Source organism: Osmerus eperlanus, chromosome 4 (genome assembly GCF_963692335.1).
Source record: "Osmerus eperlanus chromosome 4, fOsmEpe2.1, whole genome shotgun sequence".
NCBI lineage: Eukaryota > Metazoa > Chordata > Actinopteri > Osmeriformes > Osmeridae > Osmerus > Osmerus eperlanus.
Window position 1 is genome coordinate 21,172,942 of NC_085021.1, and position 25,176 is coordinate 21,198,117.

At 53.2% G+C, this 25,176-nt stretch overlaps 1 protein-coding gene across 8 annotated transcripts; it reads right to left on the minus strand.

The window, feature by feature from the left end:
* Positions 1 to 44: 44 nt before the first annotated feature.
* Positions 45 to 25,171, minus strand: sycp2 (synaptonemal complex protein 2). 8 transcript variants are annotated; one of them, XM_062460226.1, is made up of 48 exons: positions 25,068 to 25,171; positions 24,666 to 24,776; positions 24,386 to 24,526; positions 24,175 to 24,305; positions 23,921 to 24,023; positions 23,705 to 23,729; positions 23,400 to 23,485; positions 23,210 to 23,304; positions 23,066 to 23,100; positions 22,620 to 22,762; positions 22,469 to 22,521; positions 22,209 to 22,254; positions 21,087 to 21,191; positions 20,919 to 20,979; positions 20,572 to 20,720; positions 20,018 to 20,092; positions 19,696 to 19,794; positions 19,244 to 19,352; positions 18,877 to 19,025; positions 18,433 to 18,504; positions 18,154 to 18,208; positions 17,555 to 17,606; positions 17,370 to 17,452; positions 16,689 to 16,916; positions 16,381 to 16,652; positions 16,131 to 16,264; positions 16,002 to 16,038; positions 15,830 to 15,894; positions 15,694 to 15,739; positions 15,453 to 15,493; positions 14,243 to 14,300; positions 13,901 to 14,075; positions 13,690 to 13,754; positions 13,184 to 13,357; positions 9,954 to 10,085; positions 9,591 to 9,765; positions 8,680 to 9,071; positions 8,056 to 8,337; positions 7,640 to 7,697; positions 7,390 to 7,512; positions 6,910 to 7,098; positions 6,500 to 6,702; positions 6,072 to 6,166; positions 5,562 to 5,661; positions 5,258 to 5,316; positions 1,256 to 1,334; positions 749 to 805; positions 45 to 521 (listed from the first exon to the last, which is right to left on the minus strand). In XM_062460226.1, the coding sequence occupies exons 2-48, from the start codon at positions 24,690 to 24,692 to the stop codon at positions 450 to 452; spliced, it is 5,205 nt and encodes a 1,734-aa protein (XP_062316210.1). In that variant the 5' UTR covers positions 24,693 to 24,776; positions 25,068 to 25,171; the 3' UTR covers positions 45 to 449. The 8 variants fall into 8 exon arrangements, with proteins under 8 accessions (XP_062316210.1, XP_062316209.1, XP_062316208.1 ...); XM_062460225.1 differs by having other exon boundaries at positions 15,830 to 15,891; positions 16,381 to 16,916; XM_062460224.1 differs by having other exon boundaries at positions 9,954 to 10,082; positions 16,381 to 16,916.
* Between the last annotated feature and the right edge of the window lie 5 nt (positions 25,172 to 25,176).

Below are 25,176 nucleotides of genomic sequence, written 5' to 3' on the forward strand. Positions count from 1 at the left end.
ATTTTCATTGTTTTCTGTTACCAGGTAAGAACTGTGTGCATCAGTGTAGAAAACTTTCATTTATTCGAAATTCAAAAGCACCGGGAACGTGGTCATTTTAACAGGAACAAAATTGTTCAAAATATAGTTATTAAATTCATTATTTATTTAAAAATATTACTCCATTACCAGAGATGGTTAAAAACTTACAAAAGGTATTGTAAAACATCAAGCCAACGGGGGCCAATTAGTAACTTACAAATGAATAAATAAAACATTTCCTAATATTTGAATAATTAACATATATATATTATTACATAGTCTATCCATGTATGTATATTTAATTGACTTTAACCTAACTCAAAAACAACCGAACTTGTCAGAACATGAACCTCTCATGACCCTCATTCTGTGTGAGCTAAGGGTGTAGCGTGAGGAGAAGTAGGAGACCTTCTATGTGTTGTCCGGGGTCAGAACATGTGCCCCTCAGGCAGGAACAGAGCCTTCAGTCCTCTCCGGACATTCTGGATCTCCTCCTCCTGCTGCAAGGACACAGACCGGGGAAAAACACACACAGCTTTTATAACCTTCATCACAACACCCTCAGGGCTGTATCCGAGAGCTTTGTTTAAGCCTTTAGGACTAGGACAGCAGTTTAGACATCAAGCGAATGAAGGAGGAGGCCAGAAGAAACAGGTAAGCAGGCCGAAATGGACCTGATTGTTGGTGGTGGCTCAGCCCTGTGCTCGTGTCCGTCAGGCCGACTCACCATCTCCTTGACGAGGCGATCCTGGACGGACTTCATGTCCTGTCTCATCAGACACATCTGGAGGGGAGGAGACATGACAAGGGTATAAAGGTCGGGACGACTCGGGACCGCAGCAGTATCAGGACAAACACTCCACAGGAGACACTGAGTTACCCCCCCCCCCCCCCCCACCTCAACACCGGTCATTAGTTGAAATGTAACTATGTCTGATTTCATCTTAACCAAAAGGGGTCTAATGTACATTTGCAAGCAGTTGAAATCATCTCGCACTGCATTGTTATTCATGGTCTACACTAAAGGGAAATATGTTACTTATCACATGGATTGTTTTTATTTAAACTACCCACCTCTAGTCAATGGTATATATAGAGAACATAGTTTATAAACTATGAACTATATTAATATTATTATTCCTTTATCTCATTTAAACCCTTGAGCCACAGAATGAGGCTGTTAGGACTGTTACAACCCAAAACAGTTTCAAATTTTTCATTTTCCTGTCTGCACCTGTGAGGTGAAGATGTGTTCCTCGTACTCCAGGCTGTGAGACGTTTTGGTCTGGAAAGCTGTCTTCAGGCTCTGCAGTCTGCCAGGCCAAGACGAGGAGGAGGCCAGGGAACAGGAGGTCAGGGAGGAGCCCAGGAAAGAAGAGGAGGTCAGGGAGGAGGTCAGGGAGGAGCCCAGGAAAGAAGAGGAGGTCAGGGAGGAGGTCAGGGAGGAGCCCAGGAAAGAAGAGGAGGTCAGGGAGGAAGAGGAGGTCAGGGAGGAGGTCAGGGAGGAGGTCAGGGAGGAGGAGGAGGTCAGGGAGGAGGAGGTCAGGGAGGAGGTCAGGGAGGAGGAGGTCAGGGAGGAGGTCAGGGAGGAAGAGGAGGTCAGGGAGGAAGAGGAGGTCAGGGAGGAGGTCAGGGAGGAGGTCAGGGAGGAGAAGGAGGTCAGAGAGAAGAAGGAGGCCAGGGAAGAGGAGGTCAGTGAGGAGGTGGTCAGGGAAGAGGAGGCCAGGGAAGAGGAGGCCAGGGAAGAGGAGGTCAGGGAAGAGGAGGTCAGGGAAGAGGAGGTCAGGGAAGAGGAGGTCAGGGAGGAGGAGGTCAGGGAAGAGGAGGTCAGGGAGGAGGTCAGGGAGGAGGAGGTCAGGGAAGAGGAGGTCAGGGAGGAGGAGGTCAGGGAAGAGGAGGTCAGGGAAGAGGAGGTCAGGGAAGAGGAGGTCAGGGAAGAGGAGGTCAGGGAGGAGGTCAGGGAAGAGGAGGTCAGGGAAGAGGAGGTCAGGGAAGAGGAGGTCAGGGAGGAGGAGGTCAGGGAAGAGGAGGTCAGGGAGGAGGAGGTCAGGGAAGAGGAGGTCAGGGAGGAGGTCAGGGAGGAGGAGGTCAGGGAAGAGGAGGTCAGGGAGGAGGAGGTCAGGGAGGAGGAGGTCAGGGAGGAGGAGGTCAGGGAAGAGGAGGTCAGGGAGGAGGTCAGGGAGGAGGAGGTCAGGGAGGAGGTCAGGGAGGAGGAGGTCAGGGAGGAGGTCAGGGAGGAGGTCAGGGAGGAGGAGGTCAGGGAGGAAGAGGAGGTCAGGGAGGAGGTCAGGGAGGAGGTCAGGGAGGAGGTCAGGGAGGAGAAGGAGGTCAGAGAGGAGAAGGAGGTCAGAGAGGAGAAGGAGCTCAGAGAGAAGAAGGAGGCCAGGGAAGAGGAGGTCAGTGAGGAGGTGGTCAGGGAAGAGGAGGCCAGGGAAGAGGAGGTCAGGGAGGAGGAGGTCAGGGAAGAGGAGGTCAGGGAGGAGGAGGTCAGGGAGGAGGAGGTCAGGGAAGAGGAGGTCAGGGAAGAGGAGGTCAGGGAAGAGGAGGTCAGGGAAGAGGAGGTCAGGGAAGAGGAGGTCAGGGAAGAGGAGGTCAGGGAGGAGGTCAGGGAGGAGGAGGTCAGGGAGGAGGAGGTCAGGGAAGAGGAGGTCAGGGAAGAGGAGGTCAGGGAAGAGGAGGTCAGGGAGGAGGAGGTCAGGGAAGAGGAGGTCAGGGAGGAGGTCAGGGAGGAGGAGGTCAGGGAAGAGGAGGTCAGGGAGGAGGAGGTCAGGGAAGAGGAGGTCAGGGAGGAGGTCAGGGAGGAGGAGGTCAGGGAGGAGGAGGTCAGGGAAGAGGAGGTCAGGGAAGAGGAGGTCAGGGAAGAGGAGGTCAGGGAAGAGGAGGTCAGGGAGGAGGTCAGGGAAGAGGAGGTCAGGGAAGAGGAGGTCAGGGAAGAGGAGGTCAGGGAGGAGGAGGTCAGGGAAGAGGAGGTCAGGGAGGAGGAGGTCAGGGAAGAGGAGGTCAGGGAGGAGGTCAGGGAGGAGGAGGTCAGGGAAGAGGAGGTCAGGGAGGAGGAGGTCAGGGAGGAGGAGGTCAGGGAGGAGGTCAGGGAGGAGGAGGTCAGGGAAGAGGAGGTCAGGGAGGAGGTCAGGGAGGAGGAGGTCAGGGAGGAGGTCAGGGAGGAGGAGGTCAGGGAGGAGGTCAGGGAGGAGGTCAGGGAGGAGGAGGTCAGGGAGGAAGAGGAGGTCAGGGAGGAGGTCAGGGAGGAGGTCAGGGAGGAGGTCAGGGAGGAGGAGGTCAGGGAAGAGGAGGTCAGGGAGGAGGTCAGGGAGGAGGAGGTCAGGGAGGAGGTCAGGGAGGAGGAGGTCAGGGAGGAGGTCAGGGAGGAGGTCAGGGAGGAGGAGGTCAGGGAGGAAGAGGAGGTCAGGGAGGAGGTCAGGGAGGAGGTCAGGGAGGAGGTCAGGGAGGAGGTCAGGGAGGAGAAGGAGGTCAGAGAGGAGAAGGAGCTCAGAGAGAAGAAGGAGGCCAGGGAAGAGGAGGTCAGTGAGGAGGTGGTCAGGGAAGAGGAGGCCAGGGAAGAGGAGGTCAGGGAGGAGGAGGTCAGGGAAGAGGAGGTCAGGGAGGAGGAGGTCAGGGAAGAGGAGGTCAGGGAAGAGGAGGTCAGGGAAGAGGTCAGGGAAGAGGAGGTCAGGGAAGAGGAGGTCAGGGAGGAGGAGGTCAGGGAGGAGGAGGTCAGGGAAGAGGAGGTCAGGGAGGAGGAGGTCAGGGAAGAGGAGGTCAGGGAAGAGGAGGTCAGGGAAGAGGAGGTCAGGGAGGAGGTCAGGGAATAGGAGGTCAGGGAAGAGGAGGTCAGGGAAGAGGAGGTCAGGGAGGAGGAGGTCAGGGAAGAGGAGGTCAGGGAAGAGGAGGTCAGGGAAGAGGAGGTCAGGGAGGAGGAGGTCAGGGAGGAGGAGGTCAGGGAGGAGGAGGTCAGGGAGGAGGAGGTCAGGGAGGAGGAGGTCAGGGAAGAGGAGGTCAGGGAGGAGGAGGTCAGGGAGGAGGAGGTCAGGGAGGAGGAGGTCAGGGAGGAGGAGGTCAGGGAAGAGGAGGTCAGGGAAGAGGAGGTCAGGGAAGAGGAGGTCAGGGAGGAGGAGGTCAGGGAGGAGGAGGTCAGGGAAGAGGAGGTCAGGGAGGAGGAGGTCAGGGAGGAGGAGGTCAGGGAGGAGGTCAGGGAGGAGGAGGTCAGGGAGGAGGAGGTCAGGGAGGAGGTCAGGCGTAGAGCCGAAGGCAAGCGGGAACAAACAAACGTTTTAGAGGAGAGAATTAGGACAGACAGGACTTAGTTTAGCGGTTCCCAAACTAGGGGTCGTGACCCCTACGTGGGGTCGCCTGAAATCGTAACGAGGTCATGGGAGAAAAAAGAACACACACCAACACAAGCTGATCGAACTATCTGTTGATGATGCTGCAGAAACGCCTAAATAGTTTGTGAAACCATGATTTAGTTCTAGTAACCAATACAAAGGTCTACACAACAAGTTATTTAGATGACCCTAAACACAATCAAGTAACCTTTAAGTAGGTAACAGTTATTGTGGTTTCGGAGAGTTTGATTTGATCAAAAGATAAAAGGAGGCAACCCTGTACAAAAGGAAAGGAATTGGCCCTGTCATTAAATCCGATTGTTCACACAATCAAGTAAATGCTGTGTCATGTCACTAGTCCACAACAGGGCCACAGACCAACATCAGCCGTCCTGAGACAGTTGTCCTATTTCAGAGCATTAGGGACATTCTGCAGTGCCATCTTCCTCTAATCTGGGTAACAGTGCATTCCATAATCTGATCTAATCTGGGTAACAATGCATTCCATAATCTGATTTCTCTGAAACGTTGACCCCCCCCCCCCACCCCCCAGGTTTAGATAAGCGGGGGCTGTAACAGCCTGACAACAATAATGTGAAAGGACCAAACAGGCATCAGATCCCAGAGAACAGGAAGCGCAGATGACCACAGCTCAGAGGATAGTTGTGTTTGTTTGGTCTCACTCTTGAGTGTTATGAAACTAGACAAAGTGCGGAGTGAGGTTCTGTGAAGACTGGGAGGCTCTGAGTCGAGGATGACTAGACAGTCGGGTCAGGTTTACGTGTGTGACGGTGTGAATAAGTGGAACAACGTGATCCTTTCTCACGGGAACAAACTGGGAAAGAGCTTGTGTGTGTGTGTGTGCGCTTCTTCTGGGGAGCGCGCACACACACACACACCCCTGCATGCCTCACCTTCGGGTCTCTCTCTCCTGGTAGCAGTGGAAAGCTACAGACTGCTTCCTCCAGTACGTCTGACAGAGGAAAGAACAGATAACAGGGATTCAATCAGCAACACACGTGTCTGGGGGAACCTTATCAACAGGAATCTGATTGACCCTTGAAAGCCCAACTCTCCGAACTTTTCCAGGCTTTTTACAGCACGCAGCACTAACACCAGTGACATCCCTGTGGTTCTCTTGTCTTGCTGTACTTGTACTGATACTGATTGGTAGATGGGTTGTGAGTGTGGGTGTGAGGGGGCGGGGGTTAGGCCTACGGTCAGCTCCTTCTCCATGCTCTTCAGAGTCACGCTGTCCTTCTCCAGGTTGCCCATCTCCTCCAGCAGGACATTCCGTACCTGCTCCAGATTCTGGGACCTGGGAGCAAACACACACACCGCACCACACCACACACACACACACATAAACCACACACACACACACGCACCACACACAAACCACACCACACCACACAGTTAAAGATGTTCAACACGTTTAAACACAAGGCAGGTGAAACATCACATTTAGCTCTAGCTTAAAATTCTATAAACTATTAACAGTGTATTCACATTACAAGTGCTGCTATGTGTTAAGTGCTGCTCCACTTTGTGAGGTCGTGTTTTGCAAATAAGTGGCCGCAAGAGTAAACTAGCTAGCTACCAGCTAACATATATTAGAAACTTTATATATATATAAAAAATCCAACCTTGGCAACTTTTTTTCCAAAACCTTTGTAAAACCTTTAGAAAAGTTTTTTTTTAAATAGTAAAAAAAAAAAAAAGCCCCACCTGTGCTCGCTGACTTGCAGGCTGATAGAGGAGACATGTTGCTGCACGGTCTGCAGAGACTGTGTGGTGTACATCTCCATCCTCCTGGACCGGCCCTGCACACACACACACACACACACACACACACACGCTGCTTAGTCCTGTAGTCTACATGCAGCAGGTCTATGTTCCTGTATTTTTTTACATATATATTTTAATTTTTTATTGTACATCATAGCTACTAAACTTGTATTTTTTTTATTCTAAATTCTTACAGCCCCTTAGTAGTAGTTACACTTTGTACCGTTAGTATAGTTAGACATGTACACCACTATTGTAGATGATCCCTATATGTTGAATGTATGCACCTTTCTGCCAAAACTGAATTCCTTGTCTGTGCAAACTTTCATGGCGATTAAAACCCCTTTCTGATTCTGTAGTCTACCAACCTGGAACTTCCTCTGTAGCTCTGAGCTGAACTGCCGACACATGCCAGCCATATCAAGGGGGCTAGTGCTGTGCGGCAGGTCCACCTCCATTTCCCCTTCCTCCTCCCCCTCCTCCTCCTCCACACTGGCCTCCCAACATCTGGACGTCACGGTGCGTGAGGATACCTGTCTGCCCCCCTCCCCCTCTGGAGACACCTTTATGACTGTTCAGACACACACACACAGACACACACACACACAGCTGTTTCAGATACACACGGTACAGAATGAATGGGTGATGGGTCATTCAATCGATGATATCCACTAGCCAAAGCACAGTTGAACACCTGTTGATGTTAGAAGCCTCACCAAAGGAGTGTCTAGGCCTGCTTGTAGGGAGAAGAACGTGACCCCCCCCCCGGACGTCTCACCCGTGTCATGAGCCCTCTTGCTCTGGATGTGGCGGAAGCTTGTCTTGGTTGCCACGGGGACCACATCCTCCATGTTTTTTCCATCCTGGTCTTCTTCTCCATCCTCCTCCTCAGAGCTGTTGTGCTCTCCCCAGCTCTGGGCTTGGCCTGGGAGGCGGGGCTTAGCCACTGGGAGGCGGGGCTTAGCCGCTGGGAGAACAGACCGGAATAGGAAACCACAGAACACTTGTGTTATTTGATCCCCACCCTCAATATTTTATTTATTGCGATTCTTAAATCAAAATCTAATTTGCTTATAAAAAAGGGCGATACAAGTCAATGTCACAGAGGGCTTCACATAGGCTACATCCATACAACTGGACCTAAACCCCACAAGGATTTTTAGAGAGTTCAAATATAGTTTTAGATTTAGTTAAGTAAAAGGATGAACAAACAGGTATGTTTTTTCTTCTTTTTTTTTTTAACACCGTCTCGTCTCACATGACTTGAATAGTTTCCTGGGCCTGATCTTGACAGCTTGATCTCTCATCCTGCTCCTCTTTCCTCCTTTCACCTCCTCCTCCGAGTTCTGGGGCTTGGAGTTGCAACGCTTGCGGCTCGGTCCTATGAGGACAACCAAACCACACACAGACCAGATCTGAGTAGATGACTTACAACCAGCTATGATCTTGTATCCCTGCGTATCTCTGAGGAGATATGTGTGAAGCCAGTTTAGTAACAGAGGGTTCACCTGAAATGTGATAGTGGTGTTGGTCTGGCTTGTGCTGCTGGTCAGAAGATGGTGTTTTCTGTCAAGACACAGGGACACGTTTGCACAAGTCAGACTTCATCTTCTAATGAACATATTTGTATCGAACGATTATGAACTTTATTGTTCATTACTGGAACACTATTCCTGTTCAAGATTAGAACAATCATGAAAAGGAAGTAAATAGTCATGATCGAGGATCTACTGTAGATCTCTTCTGGTACATTATTGTATTTAGAAAATATGGCTCTACCAAACAGTATCACATCTTTTGAGTTGAGGAATGGAAAAGCGCTATTGCATATGAGATAAACACAGTTCATGCCTTCTGTCCCTCACTGGACCCCGTAGTCCCCAGTACTGTAAATACAGGAACGGCTAGACCACAATATCCCTACCTCCAGCTTGGTAGCCATGGCTACCGGCTTGATCTCCACTCTCGACACCGACACCACAGACCTTGACGAGGATTGGCTTAGCGTTACCCTGGAGACCAGCGACTCCTGGTCGAAGCCGAAATGGATGCCCTGGTTGAGAGTGTCTCCGGGCACGAAGCGGGAGTCGAGAGGGGAGAGAGGGGGGGTCCTCTCCAGGGCTGTGGAGGTCAGGAGGGGCTGGGAGGACTGGGAGAGAGGGGACTGGGCAGGGGAGAGAGCCCGCTTAATGGGGCTCAGCTGGGGCTGGTGGGGGGACAGAGGGAAGGGGAGGGAGACGGAGAGAGAGCAAGGGAGAGACAGGAGGTGAGACACAGAGAGAAGGTGAGAAAGACAAAGAAGAAGAGACAGAGCGGAGACAGACAGACAGGAGAGACACGGAAGAGAGCAGGAGAGAGAGAAAGGAAAAAGAGAGGAGAAACAGAGCAGGGAGAGAGACACAGCAAGGGAGAGAAAGCACAGGAGAGATATTAATCTATCTTTAATCTACCCAAGGACCTAATCACTATAATTGTTGATGAGAACGACCGTGAGGGCATCCTCCAGACCATCCTGACAGTCTGACCCTGGGAAACATCCGTCTCTCACCTCCACAACACTGGGCCTCGGGGCTCGAAGGACCGGGCTCTGGCCGAGGGGGGTGAGGGGGCAGAGAGAAGGGAGGGAGGGGAGGGGAGTGAGGGAGGGGAGAGGGGTGAGGGAGGGAAGGGGAGTGAGGGAGGGGAGAGGGGTGAGGGAGGGAAGGGGAGTGAGGGAGGGGAGAGGGGTGAGAGGATGGAGAGAGGGAATCTTCACGGCCTTGCCGTTGCTCCTACTCCGGGCGCTGTGGAAGGTGGAGGGTTCAGAGGCTCCGTCACCGCTGCGGGGGGGCTTAGGGAAGTCTGGGAGAGGCGAGGGGGGGGCACCGCAGATGGGAGAGCCGGACAGGGAGCCCAGCGGGGTGGGGGGGGACCTGGGCAGGACGACCGACCTCTCGGCAGCTGTGGGGGGGGGAGAGAGAGAGAGAGGGGGGTTGAGACAGGCGCAGATGTTGAGACAGCTGGACCTGGAGGAGAGGTCGATAGGAGGGGGGTGCTTTACATCGCACATCAGATCACTTTCCAGTCCCGAGAGTGACTTTAGACCGGTCAGGACAGGACAGCTGGTCTCTTCCCAGCTTCACATCCGAAGAGAAGGACAAAACTGGAACAGACAGTGTGTCTCCTAGACCACCAAGGCATGTCTACAGAGCTGGAACTCTGACCCCAGATGTAACAAGAGTTTACCAGGGCCAGCAGTGGGAACATTCCTCGCTCTACATCCCCGCACCCTCCAAACACACACACACACACCCTCCAAACACACACACACACACACCCTCCAAACACACACACACATACACGCAGCCCACCCGCCAACTGACAGACATGGCAGCATCTCTCGCAGCAGCTGGCTACGTGAGGTGGAGGTGAATGTGTGTGCTGAAGGTCTGATGTCGACGTATATGTGCCGTGTCGTACCCGTGCCTCTCATCCTCTCGATGGGGGGAGGAGAGAGAGAGAAGGAGGCCAGTCGGGACGCCCACGAGTCCTTCACCACACTCGTCTGGTCCCTGGCCGGGGGAGTCGTCCTCTTTTTCCTCACCTCCTCGACGACTCTCGCGCTCTTTTTCTCCACCTCTCCGCCGAATGGCTTCTGTTGAGCGTGAGTAGAGAGATGGGGTGGTTTTGTGGATCTGGTTTGTGATTGTAACGACAGCACACGGTACACTTGCTGTGTTGTTGAGGACGTGGTGGTAGCATCAACAGGGTGTTTCCAACGCCCAGGGGGAAGGAGGGGGGGGCGAAGAAAGAAGGGAGGGAGAAAGAGAGAGGAGACCACACCTTAGGACGAGACGGCTGCTCTGTCTCTGATTGGCTTTCGTTGTCGTCGGGCGTTTTGAAAGTCTTGGTGGCGGCCGCGGTCTTGATCGTCTTCGTCTTCTTCAGCTCCTGATCCTGTTCCAGAGAAGCCTTCTGGTAGGAGCATCATCACGTAGAAGGATTACACATGCGCTCGGACTTTACAACTGGTCGAATGAGAGGATGAAGGTGAATAAAAGGGTCTGTGGGGGGGTATGGACAGGGGAGAGAGGTGCATGTGGAGGGGGAGAGAGGTGCATGTGGAGGGGGAGAGAGGTGCATGTGGAGGGGGAGAGGTGCATGTGGAGGGGGAGAGGTGCATGTGGAGGGGGAGAGAGGTGCATGTGGAGGGGGAGAGAGGTGCATGTGGAGGGGGAGAGAGGTGCCTGTGGAGGGGGAGAGAGGTGCCTATGGAGGGGGAGAGAGGTGCCTGTGGAGGGGGAGAGAGGTGCCTGTGGAGGGGGAGAGAGGTGCATGTGGAGGGGGAGAGAGGTGCCTGTGGAGGGGGAGAGAGGTGCATGTGGAGGGGGAGAGAGGTGCATGTGGAGGGGGAGAGAGGTGCCTGTGGAGGGGGAGAGAGGTGCATGTGGAGGGGGAGAGAGGTGCCTGTGGAGGGGGAGAGAGGTGCCTGTGGAGGGGGAGAGAGGTGCATGTGGAGGGGGAGAGAGGTGCATGTGGAGGGGGAGAGAGGTGCATGTGGAGGGGGAGAGAGGTGCCTGTGGAGGGGGAGAGAGGTGCATGTGGAGGGGGAGAGAGGTGCATGTGGAGGGGGAGAGAGGTGCCTGTGGAGGGGGAGAGAGGTGCATGTGGAGGGGGAGAGAGGTGCATGTGGAGGGGGAGAGGTGCCTGTGGAGGGGGAGAGAGGTGCATGTGGAGGGGGAGAGAGGTGCATGTGGAGGGGGAGAGAGGTGCATGTGGAGGGGGAGAGAGGTGCATGTGGAGGGGGAGAGAGGTGCATGTGGAGGGGGAGAGAGGTGCATGTGGAGGGGGAGAGAGGTGCATATGGAGGGGGAGAGAGGTGCATGTGGAGGGGGAGAGAGGTGCATGTGGAGGGGGAGAGAGGTGCCTATGGAGGGGGAGAGAGGTGCCTATGGAGGGGGAGAGGTGCATGTGGAGGGGGAGAGAGGTGCATGTGGAGGGGGAGAGAGGTGCCTGTGGAGGGGGAGAGAGGTGCATATGGAGGGGGAGAGAGGTGCATGTGGAGGGGGAGAGAGGTGCATGTGGAGGGGGAGAGAGGTGCATGTGGAGGGGGAGAGAGGTGCATGTGGAGGGGGAGAGAGGTGCCTATGGAGGGGGAGAGGTGCATGTGGAGGGGGAGAGAGGTGCATGTGGAGGGGGAGAGAGGTGCCTGTGGAGGGGGAGAGAGGTGCCTATGGAGGGGGAGAGAGGTGCCTGTGGAGGGGGAGAGAGGTGCCTGTGGAGGGGGAGAGAGGTGCCTGTGGAGGGGGAGAGAGGTGCATGTGGAGGGGGAGAGAGGTGCATGTGGAGGGGGAGAGAGGTGCCTGTGGAGGGGGAGAGAGGTGCCTGTGGAGGGGGAGAGAGGTGCCTGTGGAGGGGGAGAGAGGTGCCTGTGGAGGGGGAGAGAGGTGCCTATGGAGGGGGAGAGAGGTGCCTGTGGAGGGGGAGAGAGGTGCCTGTGGAGGGGGAGAGAGGTGCATGTGGAGGGGGAGAGAGGTGCCTGTGGAGGGGGAGAGAGGTGCATGTGGAGGGGGAGAGAGGTGCATGTGGAGGGGGAGAGAGGTGCCTGTGGAGGGGGAGAGAGGTGCATGTGGAGGGGGAGAGAGGTGCATGTGGAGGGGGAGAGAGGTGCCTGTGGAGGGGGAGAGAGGTGCATGTGGAGGGGGAGAGAGGTGCATGTGGAGGGGGAGAGAGGTGCATGTGGAGGGGGAGAGAGGTGCCTGTGGAGGGGGAGAGAGGTGCATGTGGAGGGGGAGAGAGGTGCATGTGGAGGGGGAGAGAGGTGCCTGTGGAGGGGGAGAGAGGTGCATGTGGAGGGGGAGAGAGGTGCATGTGGAGGGGGAGAGGTGCCTGTGGAGGGGGAGAGAGGTGCATGTGGAGGGGGAGAGAGGTGCATGTGGAGGGGGAGAGAGGTGCATGTGGAGGGGGAGAGAGGTGCATGTGGAGGGGGAGAGAGGTGCCTGTGGAGGGGGAGAGAGGTGCATGTGGAGGGGGAGAGAGGTGCATGTGGAGGGGGAGAGAGGTGCCTGTGGAGGGGGAGAGAGGTGCATGTGGAGGGGGAGAGAGGTGCATGTGGAGGGGGAGAGGTGCCTGTGGAGGGGGAGAGAGGTGCATGTGGAGGGGGAGAGAGGTGCATGTGGAGGGGGAGAGAGGTGCATGTGGAGGGGGAGAGAGGTGCATGTGGAGGGGGAGAGAGGTGCATGTGGAGGGGGAGAGAGGTGCATGTGGAGGGGGAGAGAGGTGCATATGGAGGGGGAGAGAGGTGCATGTGGAGGGGGAGAGAGGTGCATGTGGAGGGGGAGAGAGGTGCCTATGGAGGGGGAGAGAGGTGCCTATGGAGGGGGAGAGGTGCATGTGGAGGGGGAGAGAGGTGCATGTGGAGGGGGAGAGAGGTGCCTGTGGAGGGGGAGAGAGGTGCATATGGAGGGGGAGAGAGGTGCATGTGGAGGGGGAGAGAGGTGCATGTGGAGGGGGAGAGAGGTGCATGTGGAGGGGGAGAGAGGTGCATATGGAGGGGGAGAGAGGTGCCTATGGAGGGGGAGAGGTGCATGTGGAGGGGGAGAGAGGTGCATGTGGAGGGGGAGAGAGGTGCCTGTGGAGGGGGAGAGAGGTGCCTATGGAGGGGGAGAGAGGTGCCTGTGGAGGGGGAGAGAGGTGCCTGTGGAGGGGGAGAGAGGTGCATGTGGAGGGGGAGAGAGGTGCATGTGGAGGGGGAGAGAGGTGCCTGTGGAGGGGGAGAGAGGTGCCTGTGGAGGGGGAGAGAGGTGCCTGTGGAGGGGGAGAGAGGTGCATGTGGAGGGGGAGAGAGGTGCCTGTGGAGGGGGAGAGAGGTGCATGTGGAGGGGGAGAGAGGTGCATGTGGAGGGGGAGAGAGGTGCATGTGGAGGGGGAGAGAGGTGCATGTGGAGGGGGAGAGAGGTGCATGTGGAGGGGGAGAGAGGTGCATGTGGAGGGGGAGAGGAGCCTTGGGGGGGGAGAGGAGCCTGTGGAGGGGGAGAGTTTGAGAGGTGAGCAGTGAAGAGGGATGTGCCAACCTTAGGCACGGACGGCTGCTCCGTCTCTGATTGGCTGTCGCTGCCGTCACTGTCAGGCTCCCTGTAGCTCTTGGAGGTGGCGGCAGCTCTCTGGGGCCTCCTGGTGGCTCTACTGCGCTCTGCAGGCTCCTCTCTGACCCCCAGACCACCTGACTCCCTCACAGCGGAGCCCTTCTGTTGAAACACGGCACGGCCATGACACCTAGTGGCTGACTGGGGTACTGCACCACAACACCGCTGCACAGTACTGTGGGGTGGTCGTCGTTATAGAGGATGTTATGGAAGCTGGGACGGTTTAGGGGGGAAGATTTTAAGAACTAAATGTTTCCTTTCGCTTGTTACTTTTCGTTTGGCGAGCAGATGTGTTGTAAAGCGGCAGTTAAATACTGAAAACGGCTCACACGGACCCAGTGTTCTAAAACTAGCGTCTCGTCTCGGCAGTTGGTATTTAAATGGGGCTGGATGAGCAGTTGTAACTCTGATGGATTCCTGGTGCTTAGTCTCACCTTTTTGGGCTTGGCATTCTCCTTCTCAGCTTTGGAGGATGCAGGGAGGTGGTCAGGAGAATCGACTAAAACACAGAGGGGCTTAAACAAGAGACCTGCTTGTCCCGAAAATACATACAGGCTAAAATACAGTCAAATATCACTGTGTTAACAGGTGGATCTACTTTGTGAAGCTGACCTCTTTGGGCCAGGCAGGCGGAGGGTTACGTACGTGTGGTGTCCGGTGCGGGGGCCCTGGGTCTGGCTGCAGGCTGCCTGCTGTAATCGGTCACTTTAGGCTTGGCCTTCCTGCTGGACTCCCTCAGCCAGCTGACCTCCGCCCCGCCGCTGGTGTCTGTGTCACTGAACAGGTGCTTCTTCACGTGGCGCCTGGGGGGGGGCTGAGGCTGGGGGGGGGGGCATGAACACACACACACACAAACACACAGATATGCACACACAAACAACACAAAGGCCATGTTAAGTTTACACCGAGGTAACGTAATCAACACAGAGAGGAGTGAAAGTGACCCGTCAATACCACTTCTGATAATAATCACTTTAGCTGTAATACCTTTAAGAGCAGGCCTTTCTTGGTAGTGCTGGGCAGAGCCCAGGAGTCATACAGGGCACTGGAGAGACATCATCATGAAGGTCACACACAGATTAGAAGGAGTTTAGCATCAGCAGTAGGGGGCTGTGAGACCACAGGTGCAGAACAGCACGGGTGCAGAACAGCACGGGTGCAGAACAGCACGGGTGCAGGACAGCACGGGTGCAGGACAGCACGGGTGCAGGACAGCACGGGCGCAGGACAGCACGGGCGCAGGACAGCACGGGCGCAGAACAGCACGGGCGCAGGACAGCACGGGCGCAGGACAGCACGGGCGCAGGACAGCACGGGCGCAGGACAGCACGGGCGCAGGACAGCACGGGCGCAGGACAGCACGGGCGCAGGACAGCACGGGCGCAGGACAGCACGGGCGCAGGACAGCACGGGCGCAGGACAGCACGGGCGCAGGACAGCACGGGCGCAGTACAGCACGGGCGCAGGACAGCACGGGCGCAGGACAGCAGAGGCGCAGAACAGCAGAGGCGCAGAACAGCACGGGCGCAGAACAGCACGGGCGCAGGACAGCACGGGCGCAGGACAGCACGGGCGCAGGACAGCACGGGCGCAGGACAGCAGAGGCGCAGAACAGCAGAGGCGCAGAACAGCACGGGCGCAGAACAGCACGGGCGCAGGACAGCACCGGCGCAGGACAGCACCGGCGCAGGACAGCAGAGGCGCAGAACAGCAGAGGCGCAGAACAGCACGGGCGCAGGACAGCAGAGGCGCAGAACAGCAGAGGCGCAGAACAGCACGGGCGCAGAACAGCACGGGCGCAGAACAGCACGGGCGCAGGACAGCACGGGCGCAGGACAGCACGGGCGCAGGACAGCACGGGCGCAGAACAGCACGGGCGCAGAACAGCACGGGCGCAGGACAGCACGGGCGCAGGACAGCACGGGCGCAGGACAGCACGGGCGCAGGACAGCACGGGCGCAGGACAGCACGGGCGCAGGACAGCACGGGCGCAGGACAGCACGGGCGCAGGACAGCACGGGCGCAGAACAGCACGGGCGCAGAACAGCACGGGCGCAGGACAGCACGGGCGCAGGACAGCACGGGCGCAGGACAGCACGGGCGCAGGACAGCACGGGCGCAGGACAGCACGGGCGCAGGACAGCACAGGCGCAGATCCTCAGACAGCAGAGGGGTCTCTTTCCAGGTGTATTCTTACCTGCTGTCAACAGCAGACGACTCGTTGCTCTTCACCTTGCGCTGAAGAGCAGAACAGGGACTTTCACAATTTGACTTTTTTGTTAGAAACAAGATTTTTTTTTGCTATAGATGTGTCTACTGGTATTCCTATTCAGTGCTGCTGTATCAATCAATCTTTTGAATACATCAGCACATGGTCCTTTTCAGTAACAGAGTGCAGTGCAGTTGCGTATGTAATGACAAAGACCAGCTTTATTTACCCCGATACTTAGCGGTGAGTCCATAGTGAATGCGAAGATGTCCTCTCTGCGGGCAGGGGAAGGAAAGGAAGTGATGTCACAGGAGTCGTGTCGGATCAGCTGTCCAGCTCACGTTCTCCTGGCGGGAACCACTTACCCGTTTTTCTCCACAGCACTTTTCCTGCTGTTGCTGTAGGACTTGAGAAATCCGGAGGCTTGCTTCTGAGGATATTCAAGGGTGAAATGCAGGGGAGAAGGTTCATGTTTACTAAAACAAACAAAAGAGCAGTTCAGTAGAAGAGAACGGGGTTGTAGGGGGCAGGACTGACCTTGGCCGGGGGCAGCCAGCTTTTCTCAAACAGAGATCTGACAGGACAACAGCAAAGCAGGGGAAGGTCATACCGAGGAGGGATTCTATCAGAAATAAACTATTCAACTGGGTTCCACCATTCTGCTACCTTTTGGGGGCCGGAGGGTTCTTGGGAGGAGAGGCGGTGTGTGCCAAGGCCTCGCAGGCAGAGATGGAGGGGGTGGGGAAGTCGTAGCGGCTAGAGATGAGCTTCACAATGCCGTCTGCCACTTCTGCATCCCTCTGGACAACACAACAGCAGACAGCAGGGGCGACACGTGAGCAGGACCCAGACTGTTCACTCACGTGTGAAGTAGAGGGACATCAACATGTTTCCATCTCCAGAGGCAGGTGCCTACCTTCTCTCTGCTGGAGTCTGGTCTTGAGGCTTTCACCTTGGGGTTGGGGGTCGGCCTCTCCTGCAGGCCCTTCTTGCTCTGGGTGAGGGAGGGCTTTACTGGAGCCTTGGCCAGGACAGGCTCCGGGTCCTGGGGCTTCTGGCTCTTGGCCTTCCCTTTACCCAGGCTCTGCCTCCCTGTAAGCTGCTGGAAGTCTCCGACACCACGCCCTTCAGATCCACCTCTGCTCTGAGACCTTCCACCCTTCTCAGGCCCTTTCTCCCGGGATCCACCTCGCTTCTGGGGCCCACCTCGCTCCTGGGTCCCACCTCGCTCCTGGGTCCCACCTCGTCCCTGAGGCCCACCTCGTCCCTGAGGCCCACCTCGCTCAACAGGCCCTGCGTCCTGCTGCTTCCTCTCCCGGAGGACATCCTGCAGGCGCTGGGTGAGCTGGGCATGGAGCTGCTTGTGGCTGGCAGGGCCTGAGCTCAAAGCCTGGGCTCTCTGGGCTGAGGACGGCCGATCCTGCTGGCCCACAGTTGGCACAGACGCTGGCTCTGCATGGAGGAAGGATGGACCAGGAACGTTTACACTGCTATAATGTTCAACTCTGTACAGTAAAGTTTGTGAACTACACACCATTATAACAGAATAAGGGAGACGACAGTACAGCAAATTTTGTTGGTCTGACCCAAACCGAACAGAGGGAATTAAACAAGGTTTATCCTTTAAAAAAGACGTGTTTTAATCCAAGCTCTACTATTCAGAGATGAACCAAGAGATTACATTTAGTCGTTTTTTAGCAGACGCTCTTATCCAGAGCGACTTACAGTAAGTACAGGGACATTCTCCCCGAGGCAAGTAGGGTGAAGTGCCTTGCCTAAGGACACAACGTCATTTGGCACAGCCGGGAATCAAACCAGCAACCTTCGGATTACTAGCCCAATTCCCTAACCGCTCAGCCACCTGACTCCCAGCTGAGAGATGAGAAGAGACCTTGTCTTACGTACCGGGCTGGGGCAGAGCCCTGCTGAACCTCCTCTGTCCTGGCTGCAGCGTGTCAGAGACCGATCCCTTGGTCCAGTGGGTGAATCTGTGGAGCCAAGCACAGACCCACAGTCCTTCACACCAACTGCACCATCCTCGTGTGTGTAACCCTTGTGTCAGTGTTGCGAGCGCACGGCCGTGTCCTTACATCGACCTCTCCGTGGTCGCGGAGGGCTGCGAGTCTGGAACAAAGCTGTGGTCTGAAGACGAGAGCAAAAGGGGAATATAGAATTTATTTTTCACACAGTGAAAGGAGAGGGGAGAGAAGGAGAGGAGAACAGAGAAGCCTTAAACAGAGTAAAGCAGAGCAGAGCACAATAGAGTACAGCAAAGTTTAGTATAGTCCTCATCAAGTACTCATCAATGATGCAAACCTATTTTTGTAAAGAAATCGCTAATATTTTTTCAACCTTTCAAAACCTTTTGGGAAAAAAATTTCAAACCTTTAGAAACTTTTTTCCCCCAATAAAAACAAAAACCCATTAGAACAACTGTACAAATTACTTAAATAGTGTTGAAAATAACCTAGACCCATGTCAGAATGCAAAAACAAAAGAATGTACGTTTTGGGACGGTTCATTTTACACTTTGGGACGGTACTGGGACAGTGACGAAAAAAGGTAGTTGCGAGCCCTGGTCTACGAGAGGTGTTTAACTGGAAATGTGTGGCTAAGGGCTAGGAGTTTGACGACGGCAAAAACCACAGGAAGGACACATTTAGGAGGGTGTTTTATGAGGGTGTTTTACCAAGAAGCTCCTCGTCACCCTGAACCATCTCCACCACTTTGTCCACTGGGATGTTCTGCAAGACAGCAGGAACACAGAGCACACCTCAAACTGGATGAACACACCAGACCAGTCCACACTGCTCCAATACTAAGACTAGTCCTAAATTAAGAGAAAAAACTAATCAATGAAAATCTCCATTGAGCTAGTTTAGTATAGGACTAGGCTTAATCCATGACTGGGAAACGGGTCCGACGAGTTTGAAATGTTGGCCGGGTGGTAGATGAGGCTGTGACGCACCCTGCGGTACTGCTCTGCCAGGTGTGCTGGCCGGTCTGGCTTGGAGGTGCTTCGGGGCAGAGGAGCGTCCGCCTGGAGACAGGAGTCTCAATTTTGTGTGTTCGATTTGAGATCATCCGTTTCACACACACAGAGACATGTATATATTATAGATCATCATATCAATCACAGCAACTATCTCTCCATCTCTGTGCTTCTGTATGACTGAATGTTGCCAGTATTAATGTTATCAGTTTTAATGTTCCCAGTATCATCGCTAGAACCTCTGGTGACGTGATGTTTCGATGCTGTGATGGACTGTGATTATGGTGATATGGGTGAATGTGATCACTATAATCACTACACATTGTACCTCTGCAGCCATGGTACCTGTGGTGATGCGATGCATGTCTCAGGGACCAGACATCCAGACCTCTTGGTGCTGAGAGGGAAGCTGCAATGTACCTGTGCTCCCCTGCTGGCCGTCTCCAGAGGCGGGGAGCGTCCAGGGGTGTCGCTCCTGCTCAGGTCTGCCAGGCTGGGCCGGGTCGGCTGCTCACAGGAGCTCATCAGCTCCAGGGCTGGTTTCATCCTGGCCCTGCTGTTAGGAGTGGCTGGCAGGGAAGGAGGCGTAAGATGGAGGGTGAGCAGGGCAGAATGCTAGTTCAGACCGACACACACACACACACACACACACAGACGCAAGTCCAGACATACACACAAAAACACTCACTCAAAATGCACACAGAATCAAGACAAAAAAACCAGACCAGATTTCTCCACATTTGCCAGCAACAGAAATAGAAAGTCAGGCAGTTTGAGGTGTCCTTACCCGTTGCCATGACGACAGTGAAAGGACTGCCGCCACGGCCGCCTCCTCCTCCGCTGCTGCTGATGAAGCTGCTGGACTCAGACGTTCTCCTCCTGGCTGGAGCCTTCATCTGGAGGGTGATGGTGTGTGTGGTGTGTGTGTGGTGAATGTGTGTGTGTGGTGCGTGTTTATAGACTTATAAGCCTTTAATGATATTTAAATAGTGAAACTACTTAGCTGTTACATTGACTATATATTTTAATATACCTGAAATGTGTAGCAGGTTTGATCTAAGAACACCCATCAGAATACTAACTGAACCGCCAAGATTCTATTAAGAATCAGAATTTTACAGAACTCAACTAGGACTGTCAACAAGAGCAGGACATCCAATGTAGGCCTACCTGTCCTTGTTACAAATGGCAAATAAACTTGATGTTTCAACTGCGCAAACCATCCCTGTGGCAGATCACCTTTAGGGGTGTGGAGCGAGGGGGCTGCAGCCAGGGGGCGCTGTTCTTCTCTCTGTCCAGAGCACTGATGTGAGACGCATGCTTCTCAGGAGCCACAGTCTGTTTGGGGAGCAACGCCCAGAGCAAGCCTCACTGATTAACACCTAGCATCCAATGCTATCGCAACCAGGAAAATTTAGCATTCATAAATAGCTCAGAGGGAATGGATATAGCTCAGTGAGGTCACAGGTTCAAATCCTGTCCTGTGTGTTGCTTTGGATTAAAACAGTGAATACATTATTATATGAGACAATTATTAGCTGTGGTTGAGGTTGTGTTTTACCTGGGAGTTGCTTTCATCCAGGATGATCTGGACTGTGGTCTTCACCACAGACGTGCCGGTCTTGCCCACAAAAGTCTGACAGGGAGAAAGAGGTTTGTGAACCCGTTCATTTTTAGGATATATAAATGTGGAAATGCTTTAATGGACAGTTTTGAGTGAAGTGTGACAGGAAAGGCAGGGAGAGAGAGAGAGAGGGGCAACTGCTGAACCCATGATTTTGTTGTCTGCTATGTTCAACCATCTAATTAATACTAGAAAGCTGAGGTGTCTTAAAGAAAACAAACTAAAAGCATCCTTGTTTTTGTAACGGTCTAGAACTCTGACAGCCCAGGTGTACCTTGTTCTTCAAACAGTCTAAAACTCTCTCACAGGCCAGGTGTACCTTGTTCTTGCAACAGTCTAGAACTCTTACAGGCCAGGTGTACCTTGTTCTTGCAACAGTCTAGAACTCTTACAGGCCAGGTGTACCTTGTTCTTGCAACAGTCTAGAACTCTTACAGGCCAGGTGTACCTTGTTCTTGTAAGGGTCTAGAACTCTTACAGGCCAGGTGTACCTTGTTCTTGGTGTGTCCGTAGACTCTGCGCGCCACCTGCAGGACGTCCAGGGAGGAGCTGAAGTGCAGGGAGAGGGAGGAGCCCTCCAGCCCGCTCACACACAGCGGCTCAGACAGCTTCAGTCTCAGCACACACCTCCGCCCTTCCTCTGGGGAGGGAGAGGAGGCACACACACACACACACAGACACACACGTAAGTGCAGACACACATGCCACACAGACACACACATACACAAATACACCCAGAGACACACACACCAGGGGGCAGTTACACACTATTGGAGAGGCCAAGCTATAGGTTGTGTGATAAAAGTGGAGTGTAAATACTATAATGCTGACTGGCTACCTTTGATGTCGTAACTGTGGACTTCATTCTCTGGGATGCAGACAGTGTCCCACTGGCCTTCCTGTGAGACCACACAATCAAAAAACACGTCTGTACCGAAGTTGTGTGTGTGTTGCATGTACGCCGAGTGCGAGTGTGGCTGGGGACAGTGTGTGTGTGTGTGTGTACCTGTGCGTTTTCATCAGCCAGAGAGAAGTAGAAGGAGATACTCTGGCTTCCCAGGTTGAAGTCGATCCAGAACTCCTCCAGTTTCTCGTCAGCGGGCATCAGCAGCTGGGAGCAAACAACATTCCCACTCCACATCACCTCCTGCTACCCAACCACCAAGATCAACTCCACCAGGATCAACTCCACATCACCTCCTGCTACCCAACCACCAAGATCAACTCCACCAGGATCAACTCCACATCACCTCCTGCTACCCAACCACCAAGATCAACTCCACCAGGATCAACTCCACATCACCTCCTGCTACCCAACCACCAAGATCAACTCCACCAGGATCCACTCCACATCACCTCCTGCTACCCAACCACCAAGATCAACTCCACCAGGATCAACTCCACATCACCTCCTGCTACCCAACCACCAGGATCCACTCCACCAGGATCCACTCCACCAGGATCAACCCCACCAAGATCAACCCCACCAAGATCAACCCCACCAAGATCAACTCCACCAAGATCAACTCCACCAAGATCAACTCCACCAAGATCAACTCCACATCACCTCCTACTACCCAACCACCAGGATCCACTCCACCAGGATCCACTCCACCAAGATCAACTCCACCAAGATCAACTCCACCAAGATCAACTCCACCAAGATCAACTCCACATCACCTCCTGCTACCCAACCACCAGGATCCACTCCACATCACCTCCTGCTACCCAACCACCAGGATCCACTCCACCAGGATCAACTCCACATCACCTCCTGCTACCCAACCACCAGGATCCACTCCACCAGGATCAACTCCACATCACCTCCTGCTACCCAACCACCAGGATCCACTCCACCAGGATCCACTCCACATCAACTCCTGCTACACAACCACCAGGATCCACTCCACCAGGATCCACTCCACCAGGATCCACTCCACCTGGAGCCCACTCCCTTCAGCAGCTTGCTGCTGGTGACTAGGCCTCGTCAACTGTCAAAACTGTTAGGTTTCTCAATCTCAACTGACAAAACTGTTCGGTTTCCTAATTGTCAACTTCCGAAATGTTAGGTTTCTCAGCACTGTAAAACCTTCAGATTAACAACCAGGGGTTCCCAGGGGGCACTGACCTCATGCTTGTCTAGAAAAACCTCCAGACAGGGGTAGGAGAACACTCTGTAGGGAAAAGAGAGCACGGACGGTGACCAATCACTAACTGAGAAATGACAGATGAACCCTAATAATACCCTAATTTAATAATAAATTCAATGCTAAAAAAACATGAAGGAGAGTTAATTAAGTTCTGAAAAAAGCAAATACATCTCTAAAAATGTTAGACAAATCCGAGGATGGCATAAAATAAAAGGGGATTTCATGGGACTGTCAGTACCTTCTACCATCTCCCTGCATCCCATTCACCAGGTTCAGAAACTTGCGGCAGTCCTGTGCAAACAAGAGAAACATTAACAATCCCATACTGACAAATGGCCTACTGCCCCCGTCTATAACACAGAGAATGTTCTCTGACGGCCCGGAGTCACCGTCTCAAACTCAGAGTCCTGGATCTTGTTGAAGGCGCTGGCTACGAAGCCCATGGTGAACCAGCGATCCGCCAGCTCCCTCCGCTGCCCCCTGGTGGTCATCCGGCACAGCGCCTCCATCAGGGCAATCTGCAGGTCGTAGTCTAGGGAGCAGGCAGGGGCGGAGGTTTAATTATAGACACACACATTATTTTGAAAGCAGCAAACCTTCCCCCTCCCATTTTTATTAAGAAGGTCATATTTAACGGCTGCATCCTCAGTTATAAAAAAATAACTGTCCCACCCACATCTTAAAACAAACCTACCATCCTATGTGTGTACATGTGTGTGTACAGTAAGAGTGTGAGTTTAAGTGTGTGTGTGAGTGTGGTCTTCGAATGAATCCACACGGTTGTTTTAAACTACATCTGGGTGAAAGGGTCACTGAGGGACAGGATCAAACCTACCTCCACCCACCAAGATCCTGCCAGCCAGGTTGGTCCTGAGGAGATGACCATACATCAACGACAAATCAACAAACGCGACACACCGGTGGTGGAAATATAATGTTAAATGTCACAAGGCCCGTGACACAAACACGTGTGGCATACATGATGTCAGAGGCATCCTGAGACGACAAGATCTTCTTCTCCTTCTTCAGATCCACGGGCATCTTGTCAAGAATGATGTTCAGTTTCCGAATCGCCTGCAGTGATTCAACACAGATGTTTAGCAGGAGAGCAATGTTCTCTGGCACAGACGGTTAAACTTCAAGGAGTTGGAAGAGGATGTTCTCCTCACCTCTTTCTGGATCATAATGTTCACCCGTGGGTCTGCGGCCAGTTGGCCAATAGGAAACAGCAGAGACTCAGTGATTTGATGTGTGCCTGTAAGAGTCAGGTGGACCGCACACTTGAATACAGAGTTCTCAGTTGGGCACAGTCATTTCTTCCTTCATATTCACAGATTATCCATTTGCAACTCTATCTGAACCATAATACAACCTGTTAATTTGGTCACTACAGCAGATAATCTAGGACCAGAAGCGCACAGTTCTAAAGAATCAGGGGTGAAAATTTGTTTGGTCTTAGTTAATTGACACATACCCTCTTTGCTTGCTTCGTGAACAACCTACGAGATGGAGGAATAAAGAAATAAACAAATCGATAAATACAAATCATTCCACCGCTGTAAAATAGGAGTTGTGTATATTGTTTAAATAAAGAAACCGGTAAGACACGAACCTCCATTATTTCCTTACTAAAGGTTAACTGTCTAAGAAGAGCAGTTGTTCTGCCCTTGGTGGGTTGGTGTTAACTCACCAAGAGAGCATCAAAGAAGTCTTCTGCAAGGTTGTTGAGGGCCTCAGTCCTCAGTGTCCCCGTCTCCACCCACAATAGCCTGGCTTTCTCATACCACTGCACCATGTGCACACGGACAATTTCCCATCAATCCATCCAACCAAACAAGAAATACGTGTGTAATACCAATATCATTTGTCAGGATTAGTTTATATTTGTCTACAAGACTTGCTGAATTAGGCTGTATGAGTTAGTGCTGTCAAAAAAAAATACTTATCTTCTTGACCAGACCCTGGGAGACCATGCCTGATAACCCATGACCCCCTGGGGCAACCAGGTTTTTCCCACACTTGTGCAGGATGCAAAGCCCCAAACAGGCATTCTTGATGTTCCTTTGATCTAACTCCTACAAAAAAGAAAAAGGACTTTACCCTTAGACATGCTATTTAGACCTCCGGGAATGGTAAGCCTAGTGATATTTCTTACTCTGCTGATTAATTTATCCAACTTGCTGACGAACTGTCTGGAGCACTTCAGGGCCGTTTCCTCGCTGATGTCATCTTGTAAAAAGTCCTCCAACGCTTTGACATTGCTGCCCTTTAGCACCTCATCCAACAATCTCTCAACCTAAATGCAAAACCAGATTCAAGCCTTTTCACCTATTAACTTTGGTCCGACTTGTTTACAAAATATTTAGCCAGCTAGCTGAGCTGGAAGTTTATTAACGTCTTCTTCATCAGTTCTGATAGTAGGACTGCGTTCTCACCTGTTGGTCCTGACGAGGCGTCATCATAAGCGTCACTCGTTTTTTCACACCGAATCTTCCTCACGCTGTAGCTAGCTAGCCTTCCCCGATCTTTTATTTCAATCGAAATATCTGTTGTCAGAGACAACAGAATCTACCGTATTATATGTTATACACGCTAAACCTCAACTGATTGCTAGCCGCCTCAAGTTAGAGCTAGCCAACTAGACTAGTAGTGATGTCCTACTAACGTTACTACTAACGTTAGCTAGCAAGGTACACTACTGTAACACCGCGTACACTTTTAAACAGCACTCTTCGATATTTCAAGGGTACGTTGTTTAACTACTCTAGTTTTAATAACAAGTTACGCTCATATATATATTTTTACATCGACTAATGAAGAATAAAGTTTCAACAAACCTGTATATTTTCCTCAGCGAGCGTGTGTATAGGCTTGCGGCCAAATCTAGTCTGTCAAGAGAGCGCGCGAAAATGTTACGTCAATAAGAGTGCGCGTGTCCAACACCAA

Coding starts and splice junctions, on each gene's coding strand:
- sycp2 (XM_062460222.1), bottom strand. CDS start 24,692: ATGATGACGCCTCGTCAGGACCAACAG. Junction 24,527..24,665: donor CGCCTCGTCAGGACCAACAG/GTGAGAACGCAG, acceptor TTTTGCATTTAG/GTTGAGAGATTGTTGGATGA. Junction 7,513..7,639: donor ACACCACTATCACATTTCAG/GTGAACCCTCTG, acceptor TTGTCCTCATAG/GACCGAGCCGCAAGCGTTGC.